This window comes from Leptopilina heterotoma, unplaced genomic scaffold, assembly GCF_015476425.1.
Source record: "Leptopilina heterotoma isolate Lh14 unplaced genomic scaffold, ASM1547642v1 Lhet_190, whole genome shotgun sequence".
Taxonomy (NCBI): domain Eukaryota; kingdom Metazoa; phylum Arthropoda; class Insecta; order Hymenoptera; family Figitidae; genus Leptopilina; species Leptopilina heterotoma.
Window position 1 is genome coordinate 204,735 of NW_025110909.1, and position 14,345 is coordinate 219,079.

At 28.7% G+C, this 14,345-nt stretch overlaps 1 protein-coding gene across 4 annotated transcripts in view; it reads right to left on the minus strand.

The window, feature by feature from the left end:
* Positions 1-14,345, minus strand: part of LOC122500705 (cell growth regulator with RING finger domain protein 1-like) — a 219,211-nt gene that overhangs the window by 24,402 nt on the left and 180,464 nt on the right. For 3 of the 4 annotated variants that reach the window (XM_043609765.1, XM_043609763.1, XM_043609762.1), the window contains 3 exons: positions 12,993-13,164; positions 12,528-12,669; positions 10,243-10,350 (listed from right to left, as the gene is read on the minus strand). In XM_043609765.1, the coding sequence (XP_043465700.1) occupies positions 10,243-10,350; positions 12,528-12,669; positions 12,993-13,164 (422 nt within the window). The remainder of the gene's footprint in view (positions 1-10,242; positions 10,351-12,527; positions 12,670-12,992; positions 13,165-14,345) is intronic. The other variant, XM_043609764.1, reaches the window with a different exon arrangement.

The window sequence follows — 14,345 nt, forward strand, 5'->3', positions numbered from 1 at the left end:
TTAAAGGGGAATTAATTCCTTAGACATCCTTCGAGGCCGATTTTGGGGATTTTAATTATTTATAATTTTCTTTAAATCAAAGTTAACAAATTAATACACTTTTTTAAAAAAGGACGTTTATTTTCATATTCCGTTAATGCACATGATCTAAATCAATTTAAATTCATCCAATATGACCACCAGATAATTAATAAAGCATAAAATAATTTATTTTAATTGTTATAAACAATATACAGCCCAACAACGCGCAGGGGCGGTGGATTGCAGAAGTAAATGTTTATTTTGACCAGTTAAAAGTTCTTGTCCCACGTTTTGACCTATACATTTTTTTTAGGAAAAAACCTCACCTTTATGATAAAATTTTTTTTAAAAAAATAAAAACTGTCTATTTGATGAAAAAATGAAATTTTATTTTTTAATTCAATTTTTAAGGTCAAAATTTTTTTTTCTCTACATTTGTTTACACCATTAGAAAGTGTTGAAAAACAGCAGAAAAACCCAAAATAGAAAATGTATTTTCGTTTTGTTTTAAAGAAACTACAAATTTTTCAAATATTCCATGTTAGACCAAAAATTTAAACTTTGACCCCCTCTAGTTTTTATATTTGTTTAAATAAATTAATAATATTTAGTATTTTTAATTGTATGGAATAGGACTTCTGTTTGTGCAAACTTTTAACCCGATCCCAAACATTTAAAATTTGGACCTGGGTCACTTGACGTGGAACCCGTTCTATATATTCTTCTTTGTTACAGTTACCTTTCCTCCATTTCCTCAAAGTTCTTCTTACATTTCTCTTTTTTTCTTTCCAATCCAACTCTAAAGGCCAATGATCTAATTCCACTCTCTGTCCTATTGTCAATCCTTTTATTTCATCTAGTGCTTCTTGATTGGCGACTATATAATCAATGACTGATGCTCCTTTTGAACCTAAATAGGTATATTCTCCTTTCTTTCCTTTATTTACATTGATTATTGACCAACCTCTCTCTTCTAGTTCCTTTATCAGAATCCTTCCTTCTCTATTTACTACCTTATATTTTGATTCTGTATATTCTTCATTCTCTTCTTCTTCTATTATAATTCTTCCTTCATTTCCTGTCCGAGCGTTCCAATCTCCTCCCAGTATCAATGTTTCCTCTTCCTTCTCGTCTATTCCCTCTCTTAATATTTTTATCGTTTCTTTTATACTTTGACTATACACTATCATTATTCTAAATTTCCTTTGGTTAATTTCAATTTTTCTTTCCACGACGTTGTTACTCCACTCTTTATATTCGATTTCTGTAATATTTTTACTTATTCCTGTTATTATTCCTCTCTTTGCTCTTCCCTTCTTATTTGTTTTTTCCGCATATCTACATTTCCAATTAAACTTTTTCGGTAATTTTCTTTCTATTTTCTTCCAATTATCTCTATCAATCCATGTTTCCGTTAATCCCACTATATCAAAAGTATTCAAATATTTCCACGTCTCATTATCTTTATTTAGTACCCCCGCAATGTTCCATATACAAGCTTTCACTCCGCAAATATTTTCTCCATTTACTTCCCTTCTTCCCTATTCTCTTGTTTTTCTGTTAGATCCTTCTTCTATGAAACATTCTTCCCAATCGTTCTATCTTAACCATTTACCCTCGATTCGAACACTCATGTAACCAATTTTTGTATTTTTTCCTTTATCTCTTTCTTCTCTTGCCCTTCTTCTCATTTCTTGTTGTATTGATCTTTCTTTTTCTATTAAATCATCATCGATGTAGATTCCTCTTTGCAATTCTTTTTTCTTTTTCATTATTTGCTTTTTCATATGTCCCAACTGTGTAGCTTTGCCACGACTATTTTTCCTTTTTTATCAACCTTATTTTTTCTTACTACGTATCCATTTATATGTTGTGCCAACTATACACTTCAATGGTTGGTCCAAAGACTGACGCCAAAGTTGGCACAACTTTAGATGCGTAAGTTGGGCCAACCACAATTTTCAAAGTTTGGCCAACTTCAAAAGCCAAAGGTAAAAAATTATTAAAAAACTAAATTATTTAATCAATTAACACGTTATTATTAGCGGGAACATCAGATATAACCTTTACCTATTATTATTAAACACAATCACATACATACATTTTCGAAAATATCTAACGCTCGCTGGGATCGAACCCCTAACCTAACGCACCGAAGACTTATACACTGACCACTACGCTACGCTCACATGGGAGTACATACCGTTAAATGTATATTAAAGCTGCAACAGTCGGGCCAACCGTGGCCCAGAGTTTGGCCGACTAAATAATGTAAGTCAATTAAACTGCGTTTCTCACAGTTTTGCCAACCGTTGGGCCAACCGTGGCCCAGAGTTCAGCCGACCATGAAAATTTAAGTCAATTAAACTGCGTTTCTCACAGTTTTGCCAACCGTGGCCCAGAGTTCAGCCGACCATGAAAATTTAAGTCAATTTAACTGCGTTTCTTGAGTTTTGCCTACTTTCGGGCCATCCGAGGCCCAGAGTTCAGCCGACCATGAAAATTTAAGTCAATTGAACTGCGTTTCTTGAGTTTTGCCTACTGTCGAGCCAACCGTGGTCCAGAGTTTGGCCGACCCAGAAAGAACAAGTCAATTAAACTGCGTTTGACAAAGTTTTGCCAACCGTGGCCCAGAGTTCAGCCGACTAAAATAATGTAAGTCAATTAAACTGCGTTTCTTAAAGTTTTGCCAACCGTTGGGCCAACCGAGGCCCAGAGTTCGGCCGACCAAAATAATGTAAGTCGATTAAACTGCGTTTCTTAAAGTTTTGCCAACCGTTGGGCCAACCGTGGCCCAGAGTTCGGCCGACCGAAACTACGTTTGGATGAGTTGTGCCAACCTTTGTCGCCAAAGTTGGCCCGACGGTTGGTTAAACTCTGCACGTAATGGTTGGCTTGCAAAGTCGGGCCAACTGTGGGCACTAGTACTTGCCAAAGTTGGGCAAACTCTGGCAACCAAAACTTCGCTTGCCAAAGTTGGGCCAACCTTGGGCCAACCTTCAAACTCTGGCGGCCAACCTAAATTCGCACCTGGGAAGTCCTCTTTCTGATCCTTTAGTTGCACTTTCAAATCCTCCTTTATTTCTTTATTTTCTTTATTTTCTCCATGCTTTTTTGAAACTCAACTTTCTCTGTATTGTTCGCAAACATCTCTAATGTTGAATCTTTTGACTTGTTCGTGGTATTTTTGCTTCCTAGTGGTCTTCCCATCTATCTATATCAAATTATAATTTGTAAATACAAACACTACGATCACTAGTGACCTCTCGTGACACACAATTCATTTAGTCAAAAACCACTTTAATCAAAATCACGCCTATTTCTTCCTACGCTCTCTACCACATTTTCACTTCGTACCTAACCTTCAAATTCTTTTCCACCCTTTGGTCTCACTTTTTCACTTTCTCAGTTCCAATATCCAAATTTTAGTTACTTCTACCTTTTTATCGTCCTCTTTTAATTCTTTTCTATCACTTCTACAACCATCACACTTTTTTTTCTTTAATATTTTCTAATAATTCGAGAGCTCGCGGACACGCGTCTAACTTTGCTCACACATCAACCGGAAGTCAGTAGTATTTAGTTACTCTATTATTTTCCAAAAGTAAATATATTTTTTATCTTTATGTTTACTTTTTACGAGAAAAATTAATTTTTAAAATATCCGTTCTTTTGTTTGTCTCCGTTCTTTTTAGCGAAACGTTGAGAAAAATTTCTCTTATTTTATCCATTTGCCCTTGGGATCTTTCCAAGTGATTTGTGTGTGTTTTTTTTTTACTTTTTCATCATCCTTTGCGTGAGACAGTTTTCTTATCTATACTTTTTCAATTTTTTTCGCATTTTTTAATTAAAACGAGCTGAGATATAATTTACATTTTAATTTAATTAGCATAAAAAAAGGAAAATATTTATTAATAAATGTTTTGATTAAGTAGAATTATTAATAATACTTGTATTTAGCAATTTAGTTAGAATTTATTTTATTAATTAATTATTTTATTTATGGACAATTTAAAATTTAATTAAAGAATAAAGGCCTCGTCAAATTTACTTTAACAATAAATTATTTAATACGGGCGTTAAAAATGTCATTAATAATTATTTTATTCAATAAATAATTAAACATTGTTTTATTAATTTTACTAATATTATTAATTAATTAACGATTATTAATAAATTGAATAAAAATTTATTTTTGTAACTAATTTGCATATTTACTCTTTTCTTTTTTTTATTTAATAATTATTAATTCTTTTAATAAATCATTTTATAATTGTACTTTTGGTAAAATAAAACAATTTATTTAACTGTGAATTGATAAGAGAGGTATTTTTATACCTAATTTTTCTGTATTTGTCTGGAATTAAGAATTCTTTAAAGTTTCTGTAACATTTCAGTACTTTTTTTCTTAATTCAGCAGTTTTTTAGCCACACGGAGAAAAATGGTGCTGAGTTTCTAGTAAAAGTTCCTATGGAATAGTAATAATTCTACTTTTATATTAAAAATTACTATTCATAGTAAAATGTACTTCGCATGAAGTAAAAATTACTATTTTTGGTAGTAAAAATTACTAATAGTAATTATTACAGTACACGGAGAGAAAAAAAAGTGAGCCGTTTGATTTGGCAAGAGAGCGCTGTTTTCCCTTTATAAAGCGCAGCAGTTGCGCCGCAAACGTCGAACGGTTATACTTTTTGAGGAGTATCGGTTCTCTTCTCCACACAAATAGAGCCGCTTACTTTCCAAAAAGTGTACCCGCTTTTCCCAAAAAGGAGAACTGTTCTCCCCTCGAGAGTAAGCAGCGTGCTTAACCTCAAGTTGAACGGCTGTTTCGCATTTAACGCAACCGCTCTACCGACAGGTAGAGCCGCTTACTTTTTTTTCTCTCCGTGTAGTCACGTTTAAAAATTGCTTTAAGAATTTTGATTTTTACATCGTCATTGTAAATTTTATGAAATTTTGTATTACTTTTTACATTCGATATGTTGTAAATATTACTTGTAGAAATTCTAATAATTAATACTGCGGAAAATAAAGATTGCTTCTGCAAGAAGCAACTTTTACTATTGCAGAACAAACTTTTTACTCGTAAAAGTAGTAATCCGTACCACTACTGTTACACACCTATGTGTGTGATCACGTCACTACTGTCATGCGCAGCGACCGTAACCTGACGTCAAAGTGATCCAACATTTCTAGGTTACAAGAAGCACGTGTAGCACGGTTCAGTTCTTTGGACAATTTTGCACTGAAAAAAATTCTTAGTAGATTTGACTACTTTTTAACTACTTTCCTTAGTTCAATAAGTCCCCAAAGATAATTTTGAACTTACATTAATTATCAGATATGTAGTTGAATAAAGTGATAATACAGTTGCATTAACTACTTTTCTTAGTTAAATAGGAACCAATGACAGTTTTGCAGTAGAATTAACTGCTGATATGTACACGGAGAAACTTTTAATACCACTAATTCTTAAAACTGGTGAGACATTTTAGTATGTTAGGTTAGATTCAAGGGAAAAGCGACATAGGTTATAGAAATTGTTATTGAGACTATCAAAAACACTCATTCAGTATATATTTTACAGTTCTTCATAAGGAAACTAACGAAAATTAGTATGTTGTTTTAGAAAGAAAATAATAATTTTTGCAAAGTTGGGAAAGCCATGAATTAAAAAGAAACACAACAAATTAATTGTCTATAGATACTCATAGAGACGATAGTGATACTTGGATCTGATGGTAGATGGCAATAGTGTATGTCACTGTAACTGTAGGTAAATATATTTAACACGACGTAAGAACCTAACCTATATTATTAACGCACACACGCACACGCAAGTAAAGACACGACGATTGGTCACGGAAACCGAAAGATCGCACGATTCGTTAGAAGTACACAGCTGAATCGTCCTTATATATTAAACGAGTGGAAAAATATGTGCCTTCGAAAGAGAGCATTTTTTAAAATAACTTACTAATCAAATTATGTAAATAAGTAAAAGTCGTGAAAAAAATTATGTTATATTGAGGAACAGTTCTTGAATTTAATTTGGCATGAGGAGACATTCACGTTTATTAATAAAAGGTTTTTTTCTTTCATACACGTGTGAATTTCAACTTCGAAAACATTAGGGTTAGTTCGCGACGTCAGGTGATGGACTCGGTGATGCTCGGGCGAAATCGGTTAAGTCCGCCCGCAGTCCTTCCAAAATTGGTATGTTACGTTAGAATGTCTGTTATATATTCTATCTATATGTGGAAAAAAGGTTAGAATTACCGTATTATTTCACAAACAAAAACTAGCATTTTATTCTTTTCTAAAGAAAAATAAGACTATTTCTAATGCAGATAGTAATTTTTGTACACCGAAGGTTGCTTAATATATAACGAACTTATCATATTTTCGTATTAATGTTGAAATTATTAGCACAACGCACGAAAAATCCTCACATTCTAACGTACTTTTAGAATAAAGATAACCAAATATATTTAATATTAGAAGAAAAAGTTTCTCCGTGTAGTTAAAGTTACTAAGATAACTCAGTAATAAAGTAACTACTGAAAATGGTAAAATAAAATTATTTATAATTTATTATAAATATTATCGAGTTGTATTTTTTTATATTTCCCCCTACCCACTTTTGTTTACCTATACCTTATTTATTTAATGTCTATATACCTAACGGAGAAAAATCTCTAAACGTCGGGAGTTGAACGCTCGACCCTAACATTCGTAAACCGATAAGCTAACCACCTAACCACGCTCGCCCGCTTCGATGAGTTGTTTAATACTTATAGGCATTCCAGACACAGTTCAACTGATAACTGTAGTTAATTTTACTACTTAAAGTAGTTGCATTTACAACTTTTCACAGTTGATAATCTTCTATAAAAATCTATAACATAAATTACATGGAAAATAATTCAACTCCTAGAAGAAGTAAAAACTACTACAAAATTAGTCTATCGAACTACTTTAAGTAGTAGAATCTACTACTTTCTGTAGTCATTTCTATAACATACCTGCAGTTACAAAGTTAACTGTAAAATTACATTAATTTAATTAATAATTTTTAAGTACATAAAACAGTTAAAATAAGTATCAAAAGTAGCCAGACTAACTAAAAAAGTAGTTCGTTTTATTACTTTTTACTCTACTAAGGGGATGTAGTTGAAAATGTCTCATGTATTTTTTTCAGTGTGTTTATATCAGTGGTGCGATCATTAATTGCTATATGCATTTTAATTATTTATCAATTTCCAAAGTATGCAATTCATGTATAATCACTTAATAATTAGTTAATTAATTTTTAATGAATTACTAATTAATTAATAAAAAATATATAAATAAATAAATCATTAACATTATAATCTAATAATTTAATAATTAAAATAAGTAATTTAAATTAATAATACTGTTTATTATTATTATATTATTATTATTTATATTGATTATTATTATTATTATTATTATTTATTATATTATTATATTATTATTATTATTATATTATTATTATTATTATTATTATTATTATTATTATTATTATTATTATTATTATTATCTTATTATTATATTATTATTATTATTATTATTATTATTATTATTATTATTATTATTATTATTATTATTATTATTATTATTATTATTATTATTATTATTATTATTATTATTATTATTATTATTATTATTATTATTATTATTATTATTATTATTATTATTATTATTATTATTATTATTATTATAAGCCACAGGTGCCTTGGCTATGGCCATATAGGTCGAGACTGCCAAGCAGTAGATAGGTCGGCTGCGTGCTTCAGGTGCGGAGAAGCCGGCCATAAGGTAGCAGATTGTAAGAAGAGCCCATGCTGCTTCTTATGCAAGGCGAAGTTCGGCGAAAAGGAGAACATCCAACACGTCGCTGGATCAGGTCGGTGCAAGGTCTTCAGGACTGCCTTAGAGGAAGCTAAGAAGACCCTGTCAAGAACAAGGAGAAAATAATGGCCAGAAGAAGAGCGGCACGGAAGAGTCGCGCCAGCGACTGAATGGGACCATCCATCTGCGAAGTCTGAAGCCGAAAGGTAGTTCCGTAGGTGGATAGAAGGTTCGAAACCCAGGGGAATCAAGAAGAGGTTTTAGTCGGTATTGTGACTGCCGTAAAAGCAGGTATGTGAGGTTTCTTTTTTTTCCTTGCATTTTGTGCGAGTCCGACATACCCCAGGTAAGTGGGATCTTCCTGGGCATGCGTTAATGCATTTCCTCTTCTCCCCCGTGAATAAAAAAAAAAAATTATTATTATTATTATTATTATTATAAATGTTTATATTTTAATTCAGTAACTTATCTAAATAAATATAATTTATGATTCACTTTATCGAAAAGAGATATATGCGGGTAACATGAAATTTTCTCCATAGCGATTGCGTAGCCGAGAGGCTTAGTATAAATGCGTGCGATTTTAGGTTGCGTTAGATATAAGTTAGGTAAGGTTCGAAACTGTATAGATGTTAAGATTTTCCGATATGTTAAGTTGTTAATTGTAAGTAAGAATGTGAAAAAAAAGTAAAACTTATGAATAATGAATAATAATACACATGCAGAGTGTTAATTACTTGAAAAAATATTTTTTGAACGCACTGATTATTTTATTTTAATTTATTAAAATAAAATGAGACAATATAGCTCATAGTGAGGCGCGTCATTGTGTGGGTTATACTTTTTTAAAAAAGTAAAAATCGTTTGAATACGAAGCAAAAGTTACTATTTTTCGAGCAGTTTCACAATTACTACTTAAAAGTAGTAATTTTTCATCGAAAATAGTATAATTATTACTATTTATTTTTCTCCGTGCACGAAAAACATTTGGGATGATTGGACCTAATGCATTGGATAATTGAGCAACCAGTCCAATTGTCCAAATGCCGTTTGGACAATTGAGCAGACGGCTTGCTCAATCATCCAAAATGCTATGTTAAAAAATCCTTTTTTACTGGGAAAATGTTTAAGACTGTTTTAAAATTTCTAAAAAGTGAGTATAAATTTGTTTTAATCTTGAAAACATGAATGTTTATAAATCAGTTTTTAAAGTGCTTAAATGAGAATGAAACAGGAAATTGAGCGAAGGAGTGGGAGAAATGAGAGTGAGAGAGAAACTAAAATTTCTCTCTCGCACTCATTGACCCCACTTCGAGACTTATGTTCCCTTTCTCTTCGGTTAAATACTTTAGTCACCAGTTAATATATTTATTTACTTTATTTCATTAATTTATTAACTTATTTACTTATTAGTGAATTATTTAATTAATTTATTCAATATTTTATTTATTAATTTATTTACAAATTTAATGTTTCATTTATAAATTTTTTTTTATTTTTTATTTATTTATAGAAAAGTTGAAAATACTGGGGATAAATATGTAAATAATAATATGTAAATTTTTTAATAATCATAATTTACAAAATAATAGAAATTGATCTCACTTTCAACCTATTTACTATATATTTATTTATATAGAAAAAATATTGACTGAAGTGAAGTAGAAAAGTAATAAACTAAAATAGTATTTCATGTTTCCTCTGCATCTATAATTTTTATTTTAAAAAATTTTCTGTTAATAAAGAAATTCAAAAAATTGTATAGAATTGAATAAATAAAACCAATTTCAAAATATTGGAATAAAAATATCGAAATATGATTTATTTCTCATAGTTTTTTTATGTATAATTAATGACTTAATTAATATTTTATTTATATTAATAAATAAATCATAGTAAATTTTCTCCCAAATATTTTAACTTAAACAGAAAATCAAGAATAAGGTGTTTGCTTCTAAAAATAATTGTACCTTTCTTTTTCATTTAAACTAACATCATTGCAATTTTTATTTACATTTTTCCCCGTTAATATTCTCGTTTGTGCCGCTTTTTAAAAAAACAAAAAGAAGAGGGAAAAATACACTCGCTTAAAATGGAAAAAAGTGAAAGAAATAAAAGACTTGGGCAAATATTTGAAATACGATTTAGACTCGCCCCCATCCCTATAAGAATTTATATAGAATTTCTCTCGAGAATGGTTGTATACATTTTTTCAATAAAAAGAAAGACTGTCGTCGTATATTAAAAAAAAGAAAGAAAATAATTTTTCGTTCTCGTTTTGTTTGTATATTTGAAAATTTTTTTCAAATTAAATTTTGCGATAACGGGATGATGAGGCTTACCTTGAGACAGGACAACTGCCCGTTAGCCTGTTTTAAATACTGAGCGAGGATCGAGGTCGGCAATGTGCAGACACTGTCTTTTATATGAACGACATTCACTAGAGCGACCTGTATAAATAAAAAAGGAAAATTGTACATATAAAATTTTCACACAACATTCGAAAGTAGAAAGAAATTTTTTTTCTTTCATTTAACTTCCTTTGGTCTAAAATTAAAAACTATTTTACTACGGGCAGGGCTCGAACTAGGTCCGTAAATATGCTTCAAGTTCGTAAAAGTCAGTTTTTTTTAAAAAAAGGTCCGTAAAGTCCGTAATTTGATTGGAAAAGAACGAAAAGTTCGTAAATTGTACGATATAATTTAGAGAATTTTAGAGAAATTACAAATGATTGCAGAAATTCAATTATTTTCAAAAGTAATAAAATTCTTCGCAGAAATTCAACTATGTTCCAACATTTAAATAAATTCTTCTCAAAATGTCAATTATTTTCAGAAATAATAAAATTCTTCTCTGAAATTCAATTATTTTCAAACATGTTAATAAAATTCTTGGCAAACATTTGATTATTTTTAATATACTATTTTCATCGAATTCCTTGAAAAATGTAATTATTCTTAAAAATTTTATTAAAATTCGTCAAAAGAATTCAAGTATTTAAAAAATTGTTGATAAACTTATTTATGAGAATTGAATTTTAAGAAACATTCAATTATTCAAAAAATTATTTTTTTGTATTTAGATAATTAAATTCTAGTAGAATGTTGTAATAAAATTTGATTTAAAAATGAATTTCAGTTTGAATTTAGATTATAATTGAATATTAAAAGCATTATAGAGTAAATTTTTAGAAATAATTGAATTTTGAAAAGTTTAAATGTAAAATCTCAAAGAACTTTTTTCAAAAATTATTTTAAAAAATTGATTTATAGAAGAATTTTACTTAAAACAACTAAAAAAATATATAATTTTGGAGAAGTTACGAATTATTGCAGAAATTTAATTATTTTTAAGAGTAATAAAATTTTTTGTAGAATTATGTTCAAAAATAATAAAATTCTTCTTAGGAATTCAATTCTTTTCACAAATAATAAAACTCATTGCAGAATTTCAATTATTTTTAATACAATTTTAAACAATTTTCTTGAAAAATGTAATTATTTAAAAAAATTATGTTAAAAAAAATTTGTCGAATAAATTCACTTATTTAAAATTCTTTAGGAGCATTCAATCAATAATTAATTAATTTTTTTATTTAAATAATTGGATTCTCGTAGAATTTTCTAATAAAAATTGATTTAAAAATGAATTTTAGTTAAAATTTTACATAATAATTCGTGGAAAGAATTTAATTATTTAAGTTGATAAAATTCTTTATGAGAATTCAATTTTAAGAAGCATTCTATTATTCAATAAATTATTTATTTTTGTATTTAAATAATTGAATTCCAGTAGAATTTTCTAATAAAATTAATTTAAAAAAAAAAAAAAAAAAAAAAAAAAAAAAAAAAAAATTAATTTATATAAAAAAAATTTTAAATTTTTATAAAAAATTAATTTCAGTTAAAATTTTAGATAATAAATAATTGAATATTAAAAGCAATAAAGCGTGAATTTTTAGAAATAATGGAATTTTGAAATCAATTTTTTGAAAAAGTTTATTTGAACTTTTTTTTATATAATTTGAAATTCTATTTTCTAATATATATATTTAATCGAAGAATTTACGAATAATTTAAATTCGTAAAATTGAATATTGTAAACAAATGGATTTGAAAATTGTCAAAGAACTTTTTCGAAAATTAATTCATTTAAAGAAGAATTTTAGATAAAAATTATTAAAAATAATAATTGAATGGAAATGATAAAAATAATTTTGAAGAAGTACAATATTCTTATAATATAAAAAAATGATTTTATCAATTTACCATTTTTAATTATTATAAAACATGCAGAAATTCGATGTCTTCATGTTATATAGTTATGAAAAAATTGAATTTATAATTTTAAGTAAAATGTTCTCTTATTTGACTCGGACTGGTTATATTTTAGTCAGAAATTGATCCGTAAATGGTCCGTGATTTATCATTTTTAGTCCTTAAAGTCCATATTTTTTTATACTTTCACTGGTTCGAGCCCTGTATAGGTGAAAATTTTTCGAAAACGTTATTACTCGGGAGAATTTTGGAAATTTATTTTTAGAAAATATTTTTTGATATATTCAGTTTTTTTGGCTTTGAAGAATATTGGAATTAATACCTAATAAAATGAGGAAATAAAAACTTACAGTCTCGTCGGGATGAGGATCCCTGTTATCTTTACGAGTGAGAAAAATCACTAGGGGATAACAAAGCCGCGGCGGAGTTCCCAATTCCAATTCTGGAGCTGGAAGTGACAATCTCAAAGTTTCCTCTCCGTGCGGTTGTCTACTAAAACTATAGTTAAAGAAAAAAATTTTTTTTTTGAAAGTAGGAAAAGTAATATAGTCTCTAATCTATTTGCTACTTTGTTTCCTAATTGTTTTATAAAATCTAATGTGGATCAAGTGATTAGCCCCAATCCTAACTTATGCTTGAGGTAAAGTTATTTTACTTTCAGAAGAATTTAGACAAACTTTGTCAAATGATTCGTATAAAATTAAAAAATCATCAGACTAAAGAAGGTGATGGAGGAGAAAATAAATTTTCTAAAGGAACATAATTTTAAGAAAAATTTCCAGGTTCAAATTTTCATTTTGAGAGAAAAAGGATACGTTCTAGGTGGTGTGAGATGCTGAGCGTGTCCCTGAAGAAGAGTTCCATTCAGGGATGCGTCCCTGAGGGTATTCCAAGGCTTCCAAAGAGCGAGGTGAAGTTCCCTTATACTTACACCCCATATCGCTTGCATTGAGTATTCTACTTGACTCGAAACCTCACATTCCACTTCTGAAACAGAAAAAAATTTCCATTTATTTTAAAATATTCCTCACAATTTTTCATCATCAAAATAGAATAAGATGCAATTTATCATCATTAAAATAGAAAATGGTACAATTTTTCCACATCAAAATAGAAAAAAAGTACAGTTCTCCTACATGATTTCTTGCAACAAGAAAGGTTAAAAAACAAAATAGGTTAAACGTACCAATTGTCGAGGATGGTTCCTGTTGTCGAGTAAACAAAATTTGAATTTTATTGAAACATTGTAGCACATTGTAAATGGAGAAAAGTGATAAATATTAATTTTCTTATGCGTTATAAATGTGAAAAAAATATATATTAATATTATATTCACAAACAAATGAGATATTTTAGACAATATTTTATGGTTATTACCATGGTAACATCGACAAATGGAACACCCTCGGCAATTGGTACACTTACCCTACGTTCGTAATTTATCTGAATTATAAATCCAAAAGCACTTGACAGTCATTAACAACAAAAATGAGGCTTTTGACCTTAATATAATCATTAAACTTTCAAGTACCCAATTCTCCAAATATCGCAAAATGTATGACGATATTACAAAACGTTAAATAAGACCTTATAAAGGGAAGGTCACTTTCTAAAGAAGAAAAGGAAGAAAAAAGGTAAAATATATTTTTTTTAATAAGACCATTATCAGTAATAAAACAGTTCCTTGTTTCTCCAAAGCTAATGACTCTCTTGAGTCATTGCTAATGATTCATCTCCTATTAGCATTCGTAATATTATACAAAAGTTAATTTCCATTAAGAAATTCTTTCAAACCAGAAGAAGAAGAAAAAATCCGACATTGTCTTCTTGACCTGAAATTGAATACAAAATGTGGGTCAAGTTCCATTTGAATTCAGCTCGAACGGATTTTTTTTATTTGCATCATTAATATTTACCGAAAAATTTAATTTTCTTTTTTTTTTGTTACTAAGAATATAAATTCCTTGAATTTAAGATACAAGAAAGATTTATCGTTCGGGTAGTATTTAGATGAAAGGAAAAAAAATGATTTTAGAATAATTTCTTTGATTAATATTTAAGATTTTATTACATCCACATACAATTTAATTAAAAAATAAGATTGAAATTTTTAAGTAGCCGCTTTTGGCTTCACGTATAGAAAAAAAAATTCTAAACGAAAAAATGAT